The 20,640-nt window shown below is 45.5% G+C and overlaps 1 protein-coding gene across 1 annotated transcript in view; it reads right to left on the bottom strand.

Annotated features, from left to right (window-relative positions):
• The window catches only part of LOC119379204 (uncharacterized), a 39,906-nt gene extending 23,424 nt beyond the window's left edge, over nucleotides 1–16,482 (bottom strand). Inside the window, exons 1-2 of the mRNA XM_037648424.2 lie at nucleotides 16,132–16,482; nucleotides 13,504–13,615 (exon numbers count right to left, since the gene is read on the bottom strand). Of these exons, the coding sequence (XP_037504352.1) occupies nucleotides 13,504–13,615; nucleotides 16,132–16,240 (221 nt within the window). The 5' untranslated portion in view covers nucleotides 16,241–16,482. The remainder of the gene's footprint in view (nucleotides 1–13,503; nucleotides 13,616–16,131) is intronic.
• Between the last annotated feature and the right edge of the window lie 4,158 nt (nucleotides 16,483–20,640).

Below are 20,640 nucleotides of genomic sequence, written 5' to 3'. Positions count from 1 at the left end.
CAAGCATTTTCCTCGCTCAACGATCAGCGGCTGCACTGCACGTGCACTGAAGCTCGCGACGGAGAGTTCGCGAGAAGCTTCGTCTTCTTCACTTGGCTGGAGACACCATCAAATCATGTGGCTGTACATCTCCATAAAGGCGGGCCTTGACCCTTGCCTCAGCGTTCTATGGGCGTGCTGCCTGAGCGCACTATGGAGCGACTGAGCGTGCGTTGGCCCTACCAACAGGCTCTGGCTGTTTCGGTATGGGATCCTACCTTGCTTGCTCCGGGATGAGACCTGTGCTCATCTCTGCCTCCTTTTCCTCTTCCTGCTGCCTGCCTTCTTTCCCCCACCCTCTCCCCCCTTTTCCTCCTCCCCGTCCCCTCCCTCCCCTGAACGAAATCAAAAAGCAGTCTAACATAGCTGACCAAAAATTTGGCAGATCCCACGTACCGTGGGAATTGATGTTATGCGAAGCATGCGCAGGATGGTGACTGTGGCGTAATTTTTCGCATCGGCGAAACGTATCGGAATGACGCTAGAGAAATGTGGAAGTGGTATACGCGCACTCATATGTTGAAGAGTCGCATATCTATTATATAACCGGTTCTTTACAGTTGCGTAACAATGGCAACAGCAACATGGGTGTTACCTACACCAGACGCGGTAAGCTGATATGCAGTGCTTATATTTTTCAATACTGGATAGCGCGAATATAAACAGGACAAAGTAGGAACACAGATGCATAGGGCAGGCGTTACTCGCAACTAAGCTTCATTAAGGAAAGTTTCCCTAGATATATACACAGCCGAGTGGCACGCGCAGGCGCACTGCATGTACGTTACAGTCAACAGTTACAGTTGTTATGCTTACACTTGTCCGTTAATACGCAGAACGCACGCACGTTTCACGAACTCGTGTGTATGTGTAGAAGGGGTTCTTGACAGTTCTTGAGCAAGGCCATCATCACCGTCATCAGTGAGCACCAGCAGCTGTACCGGACTTGTTAATCGGATCCGTTCCTGATCGCGGCTATGAGGAGTCTAAGTGTAGTGAAGTGCGAGGTATAGTACAGCTGGTGGAAATCCTGGATGCCTCTAACGATGAAATGATCTATGATGCCTCCTGTCGTGGACGTAGCAGCGAGGACTTTTGATGCCGTCTCCACATTCAATCCGTCTTTCTCGCAGTATAAGGACCAATCGTTGTTGGGTCTTAATAAATCAATGAAGTCACCGGTAATGATTAGAGGCCTGGTTCTCTCAGCAGATTTATTGTAGGAAGCATTGACGCCGGTTATTATCAAGGGTATTATCAAGGGTACTCTACTTTCCGCTCAATGCGGCGGCGAATGCTCGCCGGCGTGGCCCACTTCACTGCTGCTAGCGGTTGTTTCCGGGAATTGGTTGAACTAGAGGACTAGGTTGAACCCGTTCCCATCAGTCAGTGTTGCGCGGTAACATGAATATAACCGGCTGAAACTCCACCCGGGAGCGAAACTCGAGGCTAAACAGGGTTCATATAAGCGTCAATCTTGAAAATAGGCATTTATAGGCATTTGTAAGCATTTAGGCATACACGTCAGAAATATGCATTCATAGGCACTATAAAAACGCTATAAAAGCCCTTCTTAACCTCTAATTCATGCTCATATATCAAAGTGACGCGATAGGAGCGCAAAGAACAAAATAGGCATTTGCCTAAAATCTGGTCTCTAGTCATTGCCGTAACGCTTCTGTAGTGTTCGGGCTCTGGCTTGCCGTCTGCCTGGGTGATGCTTCGCGTCCATACTCTTTGGGATGGGGGATGCCATGATTTAGGCCCTAGTGGTGTTAGGTAATAAGTATGTTTCCTCTCCGGCGTGTTGAGGTCTTAAGGGATAGCCAACCTACTCGACAAACAATCTCGTGGTGCACAAAGAGCATAAGTTTACGCTTACATTAAGCACGTGCATCATGAATGACGGCGAAGAATGAAAGCTGTCCGTCCATTAAACACTCTCTCCCGCGAAATCATCTTCCGTGCAAGTGCTAGCATGTGTATTCAAATCTCCTGCGAAGTGCCAAAAATCTGCAGTGTTTATATAGCCCTCAGGACTGTTGCAGGGCGTAAGTTTCATGTGGCATCTATTTTAAAGCGTTAGCGGCCCCTTTTATCTCGCTTCATGGCGCACTCAATCGCTTAATAAGAAAACGTTCAAGTTTACTCGGAGTATTATGTGACGCATATATATGCACTGTACAGTGGAGCTTTCCGCGGACGACGGCAGCGCCAGAACGCACAGCCTAGCGATTGGAAGAAGCGCAACTGAGCTTTAGCCGGACAAGAGGCGAACGCTAACACATATTAAATAAATAAATAAATAAATAAATAAATAAATAAATAAATAAATAAATAAATAAATAAATAAATAAGTTAGACGTTCTTCATTGGGAAAGTAAATCGGAATGTTTAAGCACAATGCCGAGTATCGATAGCACGCCATCCATACCAGGCGAATCGTATCCCGAGACACGCATGCGCGCCGTCGAGTTGACGGCGCCTATGCGTCCGTGCAGGAATAAAAAACGCGTGAAGAGCCTCAAGGCACTAGCTTCCACGTAGGAAGTTTTTAAGGATTCGCACTATCGACACATGCGTCTACAGCGTCATTCGATAAACAAACAAAAAGAATTGCAAGGCGAAAACATTATTATATTGGGATTTGCGTATTGAAACCCTTCTATGATTGATGTTTTTTTTTGCTGTTTTATCTTTATCTGTCTGACATTTATTTATTTATTTATTTATTTATTTATTTGTTTGTTTGTTTGTTTGTTTGTTTGTTTGTTTGTTTGTTTGTTCAATTACTTATTTATTTTGCGAGGCTGGGCCCTGATATTGCGAACGGACAACTCACGCAAGATCTTCGCTAATATCGATGCTTCTAAGGCTAAGAACTCTTTCGGGTCCAGACAGCTTTGACGGCGAAAGCCTTTACGCGTTGACCTCATTTCTCTCACGATTGTTTTCTCCACTTCACGTTTTCTTTGCTGCTGCTGCTGCTGCTGCTGCTGATGATGATGATGATTTGCCTCACTAGTGTTGTCGAAGCCGCCGGATGGCCACATTCCGCGTCTCATGTAAACGTAGTACATTTCAAGAGCTTGCCTAGTCACCTTATCACCGTAAGCGCAAGCGGCAAGCATTTTCCTCGCTCAACGATCAGCGGCTGCACTGCACGTGCACTGAAGCTCGCGACGGAGAGTTCGCGAGAAGCTTCGTCTTCTTCACTTGGCTGGAGACACCATCAAATCATGTGGCTGTACATCTCCATAAAGGCGGGCCTTGACCCTTGCCTCAGCGTTCTATGGGCGTGCTGCCTGAGCGCACTATGGAGCGACTGAGCGTGCGTTGGCCCTACCAACAGGCTCTGGCTGTTTCGGTATGGGATCCTACCTTGCTTGCTCCGGGATGAGACCTGTGCTCATCTCTGCCTCCTTTTCCTCTTCCTGCTGCCTGCCTTCTTTCCCCCACCCTCTCCCCCCTTTTCCTCCTCCCCGTCCCCTCCCTCCCCTGAACGAAATCAAAAAGCAGTCTAACATAGCTGACCAAAAATTTGGCAGATCCCACGTACCGTGGGAATTGATGTTATGCGAAGCATGCGCAGGATGGTGACTGTGGCGTAATTTTTCGCATCGGCGAAACGTATCGGAATGACGCTAGAGAAATGTGGAAGTGGTATACGCGCACTCATATGTTGAAGAGTCGCATATCTATTATATAACCGGTTCTTTACAGTTGCGTAACAATGGCAACAGCAACATGGGTGTTACCTACACCAGACGCGGTAAGCTGATATGCAGTGCTTATATTTTTCAATACTGGATAGCGCGAATATAAACAGGACAAAGTAGGAACACAGATGCATAGGGCAGGCGTTACTCGCAACTAAGCTTCATTAAGGAAAGTTTCCCTAGATATATACACAGCCGAGTGGCACGCGCAGGCGCACTGCATGTACGTTACAGTCAACAGTTACAGTTGTTATGCTTACACTTGTCCGTTAATACGCAGAACGCACGCACGTTTCACGAACTCGTGTGTATGTGTAGAAGGGGTTCTTGACAGTTCTTGAGCAAGGCCATCATCACCGTCATCAGTGAGCACCAGCAGCTGTACCGGACTTGTTAATCGGATCCGTTCCTGATCGCGGCTATGAGGAGTCTAAGTGTAGTGAAGTGCGAGGTATAGTACAGCTGGTGGAAATCCTGGATGCCTCTAACGATGAAATGATCTATGATGCCTCCTGTCGTGGACGTAGCAGCGAGGACTTTTGATGCCGTCTCCACATTCAATCCGTCTTTCTCGCAGTATAAGGACCAATCGTTGTTGGGTCTTAATAAATCAATGAAGTCACCGGTAATGATTAGAGGCCTGGTTCTCTCAGCAGATTTATTGTAGGAAGCATTGACGCCGGTTATTGCGTAATCCACGTGGTCCCCGTGTCGGACCACGTGGAGTGGACGGTAGGCGAGCGTCTTCCAGGGGTGTTCTTTCTTCATTTTCCTCACTTTCCTTGCGTCCGCCGCGGTGGTGTAGCGGTTAAAGTGCTCGGCTGCTGACGCGAAGGTCGCGGGTTCGATCCCGGCCGCGGCAGTGGCGTTTCGATGGCGGCAAAATGCTAGATGCCCGTGTTCTGTGCGATCTCTGTACACGTTAAACATTACCCGATGGTCAAAATTTCCGGAGCCTTTTGTTACGGCGTCTCTAATATCATATCGTGGTTTTCGGAGATAAAACCCCAACAATTATTATTATTATCACTTTCCTTGCGTCTCAATGTGTGTGTTCGCGGTAAGTGCATTGGTTGAGACTCTGTATCACCTGTGGCACATACCCGCATAACATCGGGTATGTGCCACACGTGACTGAGAGAGGGTTTGATGACCTACGCGATAGGTATTTTGCGTTATTCATGTCATGACCGGTGAATCGTGTTCGTCATACACTGATCCCCTGCTATGCCAATTTTGGTATATTACAAGTAACGGAGACGGCCAGGAGAGCGCCCAGACGTAGGCGGCTAGATAGATAGATAGATAGATAGATAGATACGTAGATAGAAACGGCCAAAGTGCCTGAGGTTCGCTAAAAAATGCTTCGCATATAAAAACACGTCTCCGGTCTAATAACGGGATGACAGTTGCTCTCCTCGGACCCTTTGTGACTCTAGCGGGCCACACAGTGGTTAGCATCGGACTCGACAAGCAATTCTGGGCACACAAATAGCAATAGTTTATGCTTAGATTAAGCGCATTGATGGCGATGAAGAATGCCCGTTGAACACTTCCTCTCTCGCGAGAGGGAGTGTTCAACGGGCGGACTTCTCGCAAAGTGGTGAACGTATGCATCATTCAGAACATTGTTGCAGGGCATAACTTTCACATCGCGCTTTTCGTCAACCGTTCGCGGCCCAGCGCTAACGACGGCTGCGTTCCCGACTAGTCGACGAGGTATAAAGCTGTGTTAGGAAGGAGGGTAACAGCCAATTGGCCGCAGATGCCTTGATGCAAAGTACGTCGCTTAAATTATGGTGCGAATGGCTTGATAATGCTATAGAGTAAACGCTAACGCAATTAAAAAACAAAGAACGTTTCAGGAACCTTGGAACAAGCATTAGTTTACGATATTATTAACAAACACGAGAAATAACAGGAGTCCCTGAACAGAGCCTTAGAGCACCCCAGAATCAACCTTTTCATGTTAGGAGAAAGAATTGCAAAAAATGAATGCCGAAATGCCATGATTTCAAAAAGATAGCGAATAAGGACCTCGGTCCGCTTTTGCAAGAAATAAATGCTGCTAAATCAGAAGAATGATATGGGATATCTTACATAGCCACGACCCCGTGAAAACATGGTAGGTGACTGATAGCGTATGTTGGAATAAAGGACAGCGAGGGGCCGTGAGGCCTCGCAACTGCGTTAATTTCGGTGCCCTGTCCAGGCCGTCCCCGAAGGACAAAGCGAAACCGACGTCATACAAGCGCGAGGTATGACAATGCACGTATATTTAGGCTCTGGATAAATGGTCCACGTGGTGAAAGTGAGGAGATGCTTATGGTAATTACAGAGCTTCATAATAAGTCTTCTTCGTTCATGGCTTTTGCAATAGTTAATTATGTCATACATTTCTTCATACAACGTGTGCTGCTATGCTCAACCCATAAATTTAAAGGTTTCCTTGTAGCTTTATTAGGATGCGAGATTCGCTTTAAAATGTTGTATTCTCTTATTAATAGGTTCAGCTTTGCAAAATTCATTCGTGACCATCAAAGTTTTCAACTTCACTCAATACTTTATGACGTAAATGTCATGTTCGTCGTCAAATAATCTCTGTTGAAGTATCGCTGTCGAAAGCATCCCACTAATCGTTAAAACCTAGTAGATGCACGAAAAACTGCTATGGCAGACTGAGAAAACAAATAGTAAAGAAAAGTAATCTTCCGCTGATCGTAAACAAGAAGCCTTAATGCCTTCAGATTATCACTCATGAGCGTATAGCTTCCTATATTAATGTTCGCTGCTATCCTCGTAGGTTTCTCCTGCCACGCGCGCATCAAAGCACCGCCATACAATAAAGTCCGGGAGAAGCCGGCACCTGCCTTGACCTTAACGATGCTATCTCCATGGAGGCGCGGTCGCCTTGCGATTACTTAGGCTTCGTTTTTCTCTTTTGGCAGCGTCTCTTCATTGCGACACGCAATGCCCGACGTCGACCAGCTCCAACTGTTAACGATTTTCTCGGGTGTGGGTCGAATCCGGGCGCGAAGAGCCTTTTGTGGCCGAGGCACCATATGATAGCGCATAGTTAATAAGTCTAGCGAAACTTTTCCTGCGAGAGGGCTTTCCATTTCAATCCGCAAGGACGTCCGTCGCGAGCAGTTTGTTCTTCGCTCATTCGGAAAGCGAAATTCACGCATTTTTTTTTTCTCTATCAGACCGGGCCAGGGAACATGTGTACTTTTTGTGGTCAAGAGTTTGATGGAAAACCGTCTGGCCAGGCTGGTTAATTGTAAAGTACATATAAATGTTGCCACTGATCGAAAGAACGATAACGCTGGCGTTTCGATGCCCGTACGGGACCTTCGTTAACGGAACACCCATGTGGGAACCTAGTTCTGGGACCAAATGCAGGCCGTTGTGAAAAGCACGATACCAAAGACAGGCCGTTGTGAGAAGCACGTCACTGCTTCATTTTCATCTTTGCAATTATCGCGAGGCTTATTTTCTGTCTGACTCGACCAATCGGGAGGCCGGGATTGAACCTTTCCTGCTCCTCCCCCCCCTGCGATGAACCTTTGCCCCCCTTAACGAAGAATCCTGTGCACACCTATGCTGATAAGATGTCCAGTAGTTTTCAACGGATCCAACATTAAGGGCGAAAAGCAAAGGCGACTGATAGCAGAAAAGCAAAGAAGCAAACCTTTACGAAGGACCAGTTGAAAGCGCGGCAGAGTAGAGCATTTAACTATGCTACCGTTTCGTGGCATCAAGCAGTTCTGCGCGATGCCTGTCGCGTCTCTCTCGTCAAAATAACAAATACCTGTTTCGTGCAACGATCTTCGTTGCTGTAATAGCACGTACTTGATGTTGTACGTGCGCTGATACCCTCTATTATTAATAAATGGCCGAAACATTATATATTTGATCAGTGGTGTGATCCCTGTTTGCTTTCCTGCGTAGAAACCCCGCCACGGTGGCCTAGTGGTTATGGTGCTCGACCACTGACTTGAAAGTCGCGGGATCGAATCCCGGCCATGGCGGCCGCATTTCGATGGAGGCTAGAGGCCCGTGTAATTAGATTTAGGCGCACCTTAAAGAACACCACATGGTCAAAATTTCCGGAGCCCTCCTCTACGGCGTACATCATAATCATATCGTGGTTTTGGGACGTAGAATCCCAACAACTATTATTGTTTCGTTGTAGAAAAGTTGGGGTAGAATCACTAAACCCTGCAGATTTCACGCCCTGTTGCAGTGCGATCGCTAGAAAAGGAAAGAAAAGAAAAGCGTCCTGGCTTTCACGCCGAGTCATATGTAGTATGTTTTAACGAGAAAGCGTTGAGGGCTGCGAATGACCTTTCTGTAGACGACCTTGTGCAGGCAGATACCCTGCACACGAAACCCGAGCCAGCCCCACCGTCATCCGAGACAGAAAAGTAGGAGATTCGGTTACACCACATGCTTGAGCTCGGAAAGCGCGCTCCAGGACCGCAGCCGTGGATTGCGCCAGTATGCCCCATCTCTTCAAGAGAAGGGTTTCGAAACGGAAGCTTCGTTCGGGGTAGTGCAGAGATTCAGTGAGTACATATATATTTAAACAATGACGCTTAAGCCACGAATTCCGAACAATTGGAGCATAAACCAACTCGAGCCACGCGACGTAAGCATGTGAGCCTGCATTACATCACACGACAAGAGATATTTCTTGGAGTACAAAAGTGAGCAGTCAAATGTCCCATATAATTACAGTGCAGCCCAACATTAAAAAAAAAGAAAAATGGAAAGCGCGGCGTTGTATCAGCATTCCAAATGCGGCATACAAGTATGGTACGAGGTCGTATGGCGATTTTGTATGCTTGATGGCTGCAAACACCGCAGAATTTTCCTCGTGTTTTCAGGTTTCAAATGTCTTTCTTCAGTATGATTTCGAACGAATGCTAGTTGATATGACTTAATGCTCAGCAATCAATTTTGTTCACGAACTTAATCTTGACACAATAACAGTGGAGAGAAACTCGTTGTACTTAATCTGATTTTGGCTGACTACAGTATAAAATATGTTAGCGATAGAAGTGCCAACATATTGTTTTTCGCCAGACAGCGCGGGTCTGAAACAGACAGGAAAAATCTCGTACCGAGCACACAGTGCTTGTCAAACGAATTGGGCTGGAAGTTCATTATTTCCATTGCTGCTGGCAAACAGGACAACTGACCCGTTTCTAACGTTACTGCACGTGTTTATTTCGAGCTGACAATTACGCTGAAGCCTTTTCACACCCGTTCTTTCCCTCCTGGGCTTTCCGATTTGTCCCGAGTTACTCCAGCTGTCGAACTTTTTTTAGTTTACTTCGTCCATGCATGCTCCATGCACACTCTGAATGTGTGCGACAATGCGTGCCTCATATCTTTTGCCCCATGACACAAAGTGCAGAACGCGCGTGAGTTATGCTGCCGCGAGACCCACAGTCTCGTTCTCCCGTTAAACCGACCCACATTACCGGGATGCACGCTTACGCTAATATCAAATGACGCGTGTCGAAAGACGGCCGATCCTTATTGCGGCTCTGCTGCCGGCCGAACTCGGAGCTGGTTCGCTTCAGCGGTGACGCAAATCGACAGCTTTAGTGCCACATGCACGCTACGCCGCGCACGAAACCACAGGTTTCTTTCGCATCGCACCGAGGCTGCGGACCTTTATTATACCCTGGCTTCCTTTCGCGCCCGGTCCCGTCTGCCTATTCGCCTGAAACAATGTCGTGGGCCTGCAGAGGCTGCCGTGCGCCCTCGCTTTATGCGCTTATTCAACTTATTTTTATTTTTACGCGTAGAAAAGATAACGCTTACGCAAACACCCAGCTTTGAGTAGAAATAAAAAAAGATGAAATATTTTTAGGCGCGACGCGTCATACGCAAAAAGCAATTTCGTTCCATGCTTGCAGGATATATAGAACTGACTTACGAAAAAAATGAGTTGTTGGAAGTTTTAGTCCTTAAATTATAGTAAACATGGCACTAAAATAAATAAATTAATAAATAAATTTTCAATGATATACGTAACAATAAGCGGCTGTACGCCATAGACGAATAAACATTACTTATACTTTCTTCTTATATGTGGCAACATACAGTAATACGAAATGAAAACTAAAGTATTGGATAGATTGCATAGACTTCTATGATAATTCTCATATCCGTAACGCAATTTTTATCGCCGGCAAAGGGGCGTGGTAAACCAAGCCTAGATACCATGAGGTCCCGCTCAAGGCATTCATCTATTCATTGCTCTAAACTTCAATATGCTGCATCATTGCGACTCATCAAATATGAATGACTCACTTGAAATGGTTAAACAAAATAACTTTCTTCGTTTTATTATCTCTAATTATAGCCACAGTGAAATCATAACTACAACGATATTCATTCAAAGTTACCGGTTCTCACAACTCGCATTAAAGGGGCCCTGCTACACTATTTTGAGCATGGTCAGAAGACGCTGCCGATCGGTAGTCGAGGCTCCAGAGAACATATGAGCCAAACATTATAGCCCAGCACGCGGCCTGGAATTTACAATTAATTTTCAAAGTAACCTAGAAATCGCTCACCCTTCTCTCGACAAATGATGCCATAATCCGAAATGACCGTGTCATAAACCCAAAGTCGACGACTATTGGCTGATTTCAGCATCCTGAGCTGTACAGTTACTGCATCCGCCACTGTTTCGATACGCCGTAGTATTTCTTTGAGAAACGAGAAGAAAAGCTCCTTCCAGGCTTTGCTGCACCGTGGTTTACGCGGGGGCGAGCAACAAACATTGATAAGCAAATGGCCCTGCTACGAGACTCCAGCGCGTCTGGCTCAGGGACCGAATTGATAACGTTTCAGATCGCTAGTGTTTTTTGCCATTGGCCAGCTGACTCTGCTAATGACATGCCGAATATCAGCATTGGCTGAAAGTTTGTCATTTAGCGTAAGATGTTTTTGTGAACACGGATCCTGAGGCCGTATTTACAAAAGCCCTTGGTTCGTAAGTGCTCACTGCCATTGGCTAGCAGGCTTTGCTAGTGATATGCCCAGCATTACGATTGGCTGAAAGCTTCTCTTACGAACAACTCTAGCGTAAGTAGATTTTGTGAATGCGGGCCCAGATTTCATAGCCAATCTTTTTTTCTACAAGGTTGCAGGTGCATTTTGCCGTCATTCGTTACCGGGATTAAGGTATTTATCTGAAACCCGTTACGGAGGTCGGTACAGATGGGCACACGAATCACACTCCCTTTCATATTTATGAAATCTGGTGCGACATTGGCACCGTGTGTGATTTGTAATACTTCTACTTCTTCTCTCTTAGGCTAACAGTGCATATCTAAGGTAGTTTGCACCGGGTCTATATATATATATATATATATATATATATATATATATATATATATATATATATATATATATATATATATATATATATATATGTGTGTGTGTGTGTGTGTGTGTGTGTGTGTGTGTGTGTGTGTGTGTGTGTGTGTGTGTGTGTGTGTGTGTGTGTGTGTGTGTGTTCAGAGCTCCAATTGCTCTATTCTCCCCGCCCCCCTTCGTGGCCATATCGCCTTTTTTTCACCATTTGTCTCCATGCGAAGGTGATTCTTATGTATACCTTGGAGCGCCACGTACTCAGGCGAATACGATGATACGCTCTGTATAGCAACACACGGGGAATGTATGCCGGACCACTGGTTACTTTCATGACGGCGATAAAGTGCCTGTGAGGAAGGCAGACTTACAACTTGGGATGTTAGGTGGAAATATCAGAAGGAATGCGCTTTTGCATTCCATGGCACACTTTCGGAAATTCAAGTCACCACGTGAACACAAACACAATAAAAACTGCATAATTATTCAGCAAATAAGGTGCTCCAATACTTCGAATTATTGATCAATCGCGACCACCAACCCTAGATCATAAAAACGTTGTTCATAGCAACAAACACTTTGTATTGAAGCCTTAAACGAAACCCTGGTCTGAGGATAGTGCTAAGGAGCAACGGGTGAATGCCAAATATTCATAGTACATCACGTAGGTTGTTTGTAAGCTGGACACAGAGTCTATAGTCTATAGTCGGTTACAACCTAAGAATAAGTTCAAGCTCCGCCCATAGAACCGCGGCACGCTTGTCAATCAACTATTCAAGAGAGCCGCGCAAACTGGTTTCCTTTCGAACCGTAAGTATTTTTTTTATGTGCTAAAGTAAATACCACGCACGTCGAAAACTAAAGGTTCGTCGTTCCTACTTAAAAAAATTCGGCAGATCCCACGCGTTGTGGGAATCGGTTTCACGCGAAGCAGTCAGCGAGTACTTCTATGCTGTATTTTATGGCTTTGAGCCAAACGTTACGAGGTGGATCGACGTGTTTTTGTAAGTATAGTAGCTGTGTGTACATCGTGGGCTCGCAGGGCCCGTCGATAAAATTGGCGTTTAAAGGGTAACTTATGGTGCGACGTAATGTCAGCCGTCACGTTAGAGTACACATGTCAGTATTATCGAAACTAAGTGCACTTTATGGTGTAGTCAGGTGAATATCGTACGCAACTTTCGTTAATGTATTGCTCCGGGGTCTAGCAATGCTTCAATATAGCTTGCTGAATCGTAGGAATACAGATGTAATGTTTATTAGACTGTTATAAAAACGTAGCCAATACTGGAAGCACAGACGTTCATCTAATATGACGCCTGCATCGTAGGAGTACATTTGTAGTGTTTATTGCTTTCTCGTGAAATTAGATAGCCAGCATCACAACCACAAGTGACGTTGCACCGACATTACGCCTGCATAGTCTGCTTTTCGAAACCAGTTTATAGACCTGGCGTGGCTCTATGGTAGAATACCTGATTGCCACGCCGAATGCTTGGGGTCGATTCCTTCTGGGTTCCTATTTTTATTCTTTCCATTCGTCGTGTCAACGCTTCCGACGGAAGTTTTTCTTAACGCTATCGCATTTACATTACTAATGTCTGTTCTCCCCGTCCGTTCCTGGGTAGACATAAACTGCCAATCACCTGTGGTGCATACCCGTACACCGCGACCCGTGGTAAACGGGTATGTGCCACACATGCCTGGAGGAAATGGTTTGACGACGTACGCGACAGGATTTTCACGTTATTCATGTCATCCCCCGACAGTCATATTCGTCAAATCCTCTTACCTTCCCATGCCAATTTTGGTCTACACCAAGTTAAGGAGGCGATCATGAGAGCACCCAGACGTAGGCGGCTAGATAGATAGGTAGATAGATAGATAGAAACGCGCAAAGTGCCAAAGGTTGGCTAAGAAATGCTTCGCATTTAATATGATTTTTGGTGAAACAGTGATGTCAGGATCTCTGATAAAATTGCCAGGACGTTCGAGTTCTCGAATTAAAACCAGCGACGCAAGCATGTGTCTGTATAGGAACACCAACTATCTCAAACACGCGAGAAGCGCTTGACAGTCACGGAAATGAGCAAGTGTGATTGAATGGAACGTCTATGCGAATTGTCTCTGGGTGGCACAGTGATGGCTGTTTGTGGAAGTTGTATTCATTCTTAAGTTGTAACCGACTATAATAACACGTCTTCTGCCTCCTTCCGCTTGTATGGCTGAGAACATATTTTTTGCAGCTTAGAAATAAAACCCTTCATAAACGGCCATCATCAAAGGGATGTCTCATTAAAGGGTGAGCGGGAAGGCGCAGCCTCGAATGCTCCAACTTGTTCTCGCTTACTCTTGAATGAAGACCGCTTTGTGGTGCTCGATACAGGTGACCCTCCGGCAGGGAGATTCCTGGCGTAGGCTCTCGCCGGCTGGAATGGTGATGTTCTCGAAAAGGCACGAACCTGTTCGCGTCGCGGGCGTGGGAAGACGGAATCAATGAGTAGTTGGAGGGAAACCATTTCAGCTTAAAACCTGAGTGCCGTCTGTTCGACGTGGCGTAAGAGCGAGGTAAGTGCTTCTGTATAAGGCGCGGAAAATAGTGCCGTACGGTGTTTGCACTACACAGCCTTTCAAATTGCTTCGGCACTCCCAAAACGTGCTCGGCACACATTGAAAGAGTCCCGCAAAACTCTAGGCAATATTGAAAAGAGAGAAGGCAATGTTGCGCCATTAACGAAAACAAAAATGCGTATAAACGTGTGCAGGTTTCCTTAACTACGTTGAAATAGAACGTATAGCCCTGCATAAAGCACTGTAAATGATTCTATTAACATTGCAGCGTCTGCAATGCGGCCGTGCCCAAACAGCGTAAATAAAAAAGGTTCGCGAAGTAAGCGCTACCGTTGGTATTGCAATTCGCTATAGCCTGTACATAGCTGACGCCGACGGCACTACGTTGCTGCTTAGAGATGCAGCTTCACAGGAAACTTCAAAAATAAAAGGTACTAAAACTTCTGCCTTCTCAGTTTCGAAGAGAACACATTGGCTGCGTGCGGATAACATTAAATGGCCCTTTCGCGAGCTAGCCCGTGAACTGCGGCTAAACAAATATATATATCCACCTAATCAAAGCTCAGGAAAACTGAAAGCGGAATGTCGCAGTACGACCGCGGTTATCTACATCACTGAACAGACCTGAAATCCGCTGATACCCGCACTCTTGGATTGTTACGCTACGATCCAAGAGTGCGTCATAACAGAAGATTGGAATCCTAACCTGACGATAATAGCATAACGGGGTTGCCTAGAAGATAACTCGGAAGCAATATTATATAGTGCTCGCGCCTGCGTACACATGTGAGGGTGGGGGCAGCATTTTCTGTTACTTTTGCATTGAGCTTTACATGAGAAGAGCAGGTGCGCAAATTTTAGTCGAAGTGACACGACCCCAGAAAGTGTAATGAAGAATTGGACTGGAAAAGCACTTTTTAACATGAGGGGGCTGCTTATGACACGGTTATAAAGAATAACGGTTTACAACTAGAAGCCACATCGCAGAAGGTTTTTTTTTTTGTAATACTGCAGAAACTGGCCAATTACACCTGTGTATTTAAGTTCGAACTTGTCCAATTGCACAGAAAGTCAGCGCGAATTGCTTTTAGTTTGCGCTACAAATGTTAAACTAATTTAAAAATTTTCGAAAGCAGGAACAGTGCGGAATACACGTCATGCATTCTGCCGGCTTTAAATTTGTTATTTGAACCGTTCTCAATAACCATTCAAGAGAAATACATTGAAGAGCAGCGTTTATACGTTTGTATTTCTTTTGGCGGCATACGAAACTAAGCAAGCGCAATTCCAAACAAGGCAGAAGTTCAGGGGAAGATGGAAGCTCGTTTAGACGAAAAATCCTTGAACCGGGGGCGTCGCTAGAGCGAACGTTTCGACATCTAGACTTGTCTTTGTCAAGGCAGCCACTGCCAAGGAAAGCAGTTGCTGCCTTGACTAAGACAAGTCTACATGTCGAAACGTTGCCTCCAGCGACACCACCGGTTCAAGGATTTTTCGTCTAAACAAGCAGAATGTAAGACATGGTGAACGTAACACACGTTGCAGTCTTCAATAAAAACTGCTGCCACAGTTCTCCGCCTTCATAACTAAAAAAATTAAAAAGTTCTTTCAGTGGCTGTTCTTCATCTTGGTTAAATAACGCCCAGCTATACTAATTAGAAAAAAAAACTGAATAATTTTTTTTTCATCATATATAATTTTACGAAATATAATTCGTCGTTACCCCGAGAAGAGGAGCCAAAACGACATCCATGGGCGGCGATATTGTTCCTGCATTTCACGTACGACTTGCGATCACCTCTGAAGCTCGTTAACTGCATAATCGAGCGTGTCTGTATCGAGAGAATGGCAAGAAGGATGTAAAAACGAGTGAATGAATCCTAATGAAGGAACTGATTGCATCGAGAAATGCTAAAAAGGCGAACAAATGCCATTCGGAGCATTCAGTCACGCAAAATAAATTTTTAATACGAAAAAGAATTCTCTGTTCACTTCTTAAGTAAAGGCAAATTTTGTTCTACGGATTTTATATATATATATATATATTAACGGCAGATCAAGCGTTCCAAGATATCTGCACATCAATATAGCATAACAACGATCTGAGCCCCCAAAGGTTAACACAAGGCAGCACCACTTAGGCAAATGCATATTCCCGTGTTGTGAAAGAGAAAGACCACTGAGACAAGAGAAAAAAGAATGTAAAAAAGAAAGCTGCACACGCATAAATCAAGGTGTCTTCGTTTCGCTTATCGTTATCAGTTTGGTCACCGGGCCAACAATACCGCCGGCGAAAGGCTCGCTACTACTCTGATTCAAGGACTCGAGACGGCGTGGTGTGGCGCGCGTATTGGAGAAGTGTCGGCCGCGCACGCCGGCCGGCCGGCGTGCGCGGCCGATTTCTTACCGTTGACAAGCTGCATCCCCATATCGGCGCGATAGCCGGTCCCCACTGTCCAGCAGTGGCCCACGGCCAACATCGCGGCCAGAGCGAGGGCTGGCACTGACTTTGGCATCGCGCGCGCGGACACTCACTGTGCACGCCGCCAGCAACCGTGGCGGATCACAACTCCGCGCCGAAGGTGCCCGAGCGGAGCGCCGTCGAGTAGAGCGAGGGCGCGGCCTTATCGCCAGGGCTCCTCTCAGAGTGGCGTCAAGGGGCTGCCTTCCGCTCTCCTCAAGGCCGCCTGTGTCATCCAGCTGAAGACGCGCTCCGGGTGGCTCCGTTCCAGCGCCCGAGACACGCGCGTGCGTCTACATTATTTGTATCGCGCGCTCGAAGTCGCATGCGACAGCTCATCGCGCGACTGTCAGCTCATTGCCATGCATCTGGTGCGCCACGCCGGACGTGTCGTGCCATCGTCGTTAGCGCATGTGCGCCGGAATAGCCGGCCAATTAACATTTTTTTTCCGGATGGCACTGTTTTCGACGCCCCGCTTAGGGTGCACTTTCTCCATTGTGCCGGCATTAGAAAGGAGGCGGCGGTAGAAAGGGAAAACGCGCGGATGCTTGAATGCACGCATGGCGCAAACTTGACTCGGATGCACGAGGGCACGAGACGGCGCGGTAGGAATACCAATGCGTATTGCCTTGCAGCATGTATATGCGCCTTATTCCGGTCTATATACAAGCGTGCACGAAGTGAAATGAGTCACGTCCCTGTCCTTTCTCCATGTTTAAAATGCTTGGCTAGAAAAGAACGTTTTCCTGAGTTTGTTCAGGTTCTTTTAACAAAACAAGCTTGGCGTATCAGTCGTGACATTTATTAGTCTTTGGAGTCACAAACGCTTTGTGCTGTGGTAGGAAAATATTTTCCATGTAAACTGGATCACATAAGAGAGCACTAAAGAAGCGTACATTCGCGACAAGACGAAGAAAAGGACATCAGACTGAAAAACCACTCAATTCTTGGCCAATCCCCCACAGTGGGTGTGAGCGAAAGTTGAAGGTGAACAAGAACAAGATTTGACCCAGTATACAAGGCAAGTGTATATTGTGGAGCATGTCATCGACATATCACTTTCGGGCAACAGTCCGGGTAATAAGATCTTCCTTGCTTTAGTTCGCATCCCGGTCGAAGTTCAGGCAGTGGCCCACACCTAAGAAAAGACAAGAAAATGGCATGAATCTATTTCCGTTCAGGAGTATAAACATTGGACTGTAATGCTGCCACGAAGCTTTCTCAGTATTTTCTTCTCATGAGAACCTGCAATAACATTAAGCAGGCCACTCGTTAGCAACGGTGAAAATTGGAGGTGCACGTTTTAAACATGCGCTTTTGTTCTGTTTTACATTTATTGGACACGGGAATGTTTTTCAAAAGTAGCATACACATTTCGCGGTAAATAAGTTGCTGTTTTGCAGTAATAGCTTATGGGCATTGTCTTGTTTCATTAGGAGGACATCCCTGTCACAGCGCGAGATTAATTAATGATTACGGTAAGGTGACCCCACCACGGTGGCTCAGTGCACGTGGCGTCGCGCGTACTGAGCGCGAGGTCGAGGGTTCGACATCTGTCAGCAGCAGCCACCGTTCTGATGGGTGTAGATTGGAAAAACTCTTGTGTACTAGTCTGACTGCACCATAAAAAGCTCCATGTAATAAAGTTGATCCAGCGATCTCCATTATTAATCTTGAACGAAATATACAGCGCGAAAGACAAGGACGAGCAAGGAATGACAAACACGGGCGCTGTGTCGTTCCTTGCTCCTCCTCGTCTTTTGCGCAGCTTATTTCGTTCAAGATGGAAGCACACCAATTCGCCCAACTATCCGTTCTGATGCTCCATTATTCAATGCCTGATGACAAATACAGTGCAGTTTCGGAGCGTTAAACGTGTCTATTTAGTATTTTATTTTATTAATATTTTTATAGGAGTATCCTAAGGACCCGTTAGGGATCTGCAGAGGGGGGATGCAAGAACAAGTGTGCGCACAATATCTGCTGCATAGCTAGAGGTAGGAAGCAATAAAGAAACGACGTGAAAACATAATAAAAACTGTATAAAGTTTTATTCAATCTCTTGTAGTGTGAGAACGACGCAAGTGCAGTTCACGTCGCTCAGGACACGGGGAAGGCAATTTACATCACAAAAGCCTCAGAAGATGTTGAAAAAAGAAAAAGACGGGCACAATATAATTTGAAAAGATACAATACAATCGATAAAAATTAGGGAGTCTGAGAAACTACACATCAGGCGAAACATAATTGTAATGCGAAGACAGTGTACAGCACCATAAGGAGACCAGAATACTTTTTAAGGTAAATATACAAATGCATGTAGTTTACGGCACGTTACGCTCTAAGAAAGTTGGCAGGGCTGCTTGAAATGACGATGATTCTAGGCGAGACAATAGTTCAAGGTAAAGAATTCCATTCGGCGACAGATAAAGCTGGCGTTGAGCTGGAGTGGCACTTTGAGAAGTGTAAGTCTACCAAAATGATATCGTCGGGTCAAAAGTGTAGTACTTTCAAGCCAAAGAAAAATAAGTCAAGTGAGAGAGTGGTCACCAATGCGAGGCCTGAGTCGGTTTTCGACATGAAACATGAACTGATGTTCCGACCAATTGTACCAACCGAACACTAAGAAGGTGTCCACCTCTAAATCTAGCCCTGTCGCACAAAGCAGACACTGTAACAAGCAAAGGGGTACAAGAAAGACGTAACTGATATCTAATTCTGGGAAGTTAAATGGTGCTGAAGGTGCAGCGTAAAAACGCAAACAAAGAAATAGAAAGGGATCGTCAGCGTGTACTGTACACGCGTGTAACTACGTGAAAGTGAACGACAAGAAGGGAATAGCTACCGAGAAGTATGACGCGGTATCTTGCAGTTTTTTTTTTGTTCCGTGCATTTCGCAAATTAACACCAGCGCGGGATGATGCGGGAACGCTCATTTAATACGCACTCATTGTCTGTGCACCACCTAAGCTGCTAGTAGTAGTAAGTGCAACCATGCGAGTTTTACTGGTTGGTTGGTTGATAGGGTTTAACGTCACGCTCAGGCTACGAGAGGCGCGTGCGAGTTTGACTATACGCGTGCTATTTGCTAGATTTATCGCGGTCTCCGCTTCGGAATTTCGAGACTATAATTGTTTTCCTGCCCCCTGCGCAGGATATTTTCAAATAACCGTCAAACAACCATGTCTTGACGATTATTTCAAGCCCTTATTCGTTGCCTTTCTAATATTGTAAATGGAAACATGACGCAATGCGAACTAAAGAAACGAGGTGTGAACGGTTGCCTAAATTTTTCTGGAAGCTTCCACAAGTGAGAAAATAAAACACTAAAAGCTCTCCAATAAACAAAAAAAGAACGAAACCACGTTCCATTTCGCTTTGAAATATTCCAGACAGTGTTTCATATTAATATTATACACGAAAGAAAATGAAGCAGGCGTAAGCAGACTAATATCTAAAACAACTGATCCTTTTAAAAAGGCAAAGATGGTTATTGAGAAAGGAAAGCGTACGTTAATCTGGCGCTATTAATTCTAAGCAGCAAAATGGTTCCATCCATGACTTCTGTAGTGAAATGATGCAGAGTATGCGCATGCAACTGAGTTAGGAACGTGCGCTTGCCCTTCAATGGTCACTTCACGCTTCCGGATGTCGCAGGAGATCTGCTGGCACGGCGATCGTCTTCTCACGCGTCCATGGAAGATCTCACGTCCGGCGTACACGCACCGTCCTGTACGAAATCGAAACTGTTAGGCCTTGCTTACGTAGGCAATGCTCTTCAAATGCTTTCTCGTCGGTAAAGTGTGATTGAACTCTAGTAAGTTGCATAAATTTAAAGGCTGTTAGAAGGATTACGCATGAAAAAGCCCGCATGTGCATAGAGAGATTGGAAAAGAAACGAAAAAGAATTTCCTAGAATTGATAAACGGAACTGGTAGTACAGTTCACACAACATTGTAGAAGTTATCACAAAACGTCAGGAAAATGTGACCCATGCACATATATTATCCATACATGCAACACATGTACATTATGCTGTGTTGTAATGCTCTACTTGTGATAAACTGGGCTAACATTGTATAATTAGCAAATAATGTGCGTATACCCGTATTCGGACCATAAAATGGGAGACCATATTAAGTAAAATTGCATTTTATAGTAAAAAGTTCCTCGTCGACCGAACTGTGAGTATACTACATTTTTTTTAAAGTAGGTGCCGACAAAATTGTTACATCGATTATCGGTCACGTAGGGTAAAGAAAAATTGTCGTGTGGCAGTTGGTGCTGAGGGTTTCACTGTTTACTAACACAGGCCCTGGACCGCTTCCGGTTTCCTGCGCTGGCGTAGGCTAGCAGGATTGACGGGGAACAAAAGCCTTGGCGAGTAGCCCGTAGAGTTTCAACACTTTTCTCCCTGTGTCTAGCAAAATATTTAAATTAAATATTCTTCTAAG

This window comes from Rhipicephalus sanguineus, chromosome 1 (assembly GCF_013339695.2).
Source record: "Rhipicephalus sanguineus isolate Rsan-2018 chromosome 1, BIME_Rsan_1.4, whole genome shotgun sequence".
In the NCBI taxonomy this organism is placed as follows: domain Eukaryota; kingdom Metazoa; phylum Arthropoda; class Arachnida; order Ixodida; family Ixodidae; genus Rhipicephalus; species Rhipicephalus sanguineus.
Note: the sequence above shows the minus strand (reverse complement) of the source record. Positions and strands in the feature narration are given on the sequence as shown.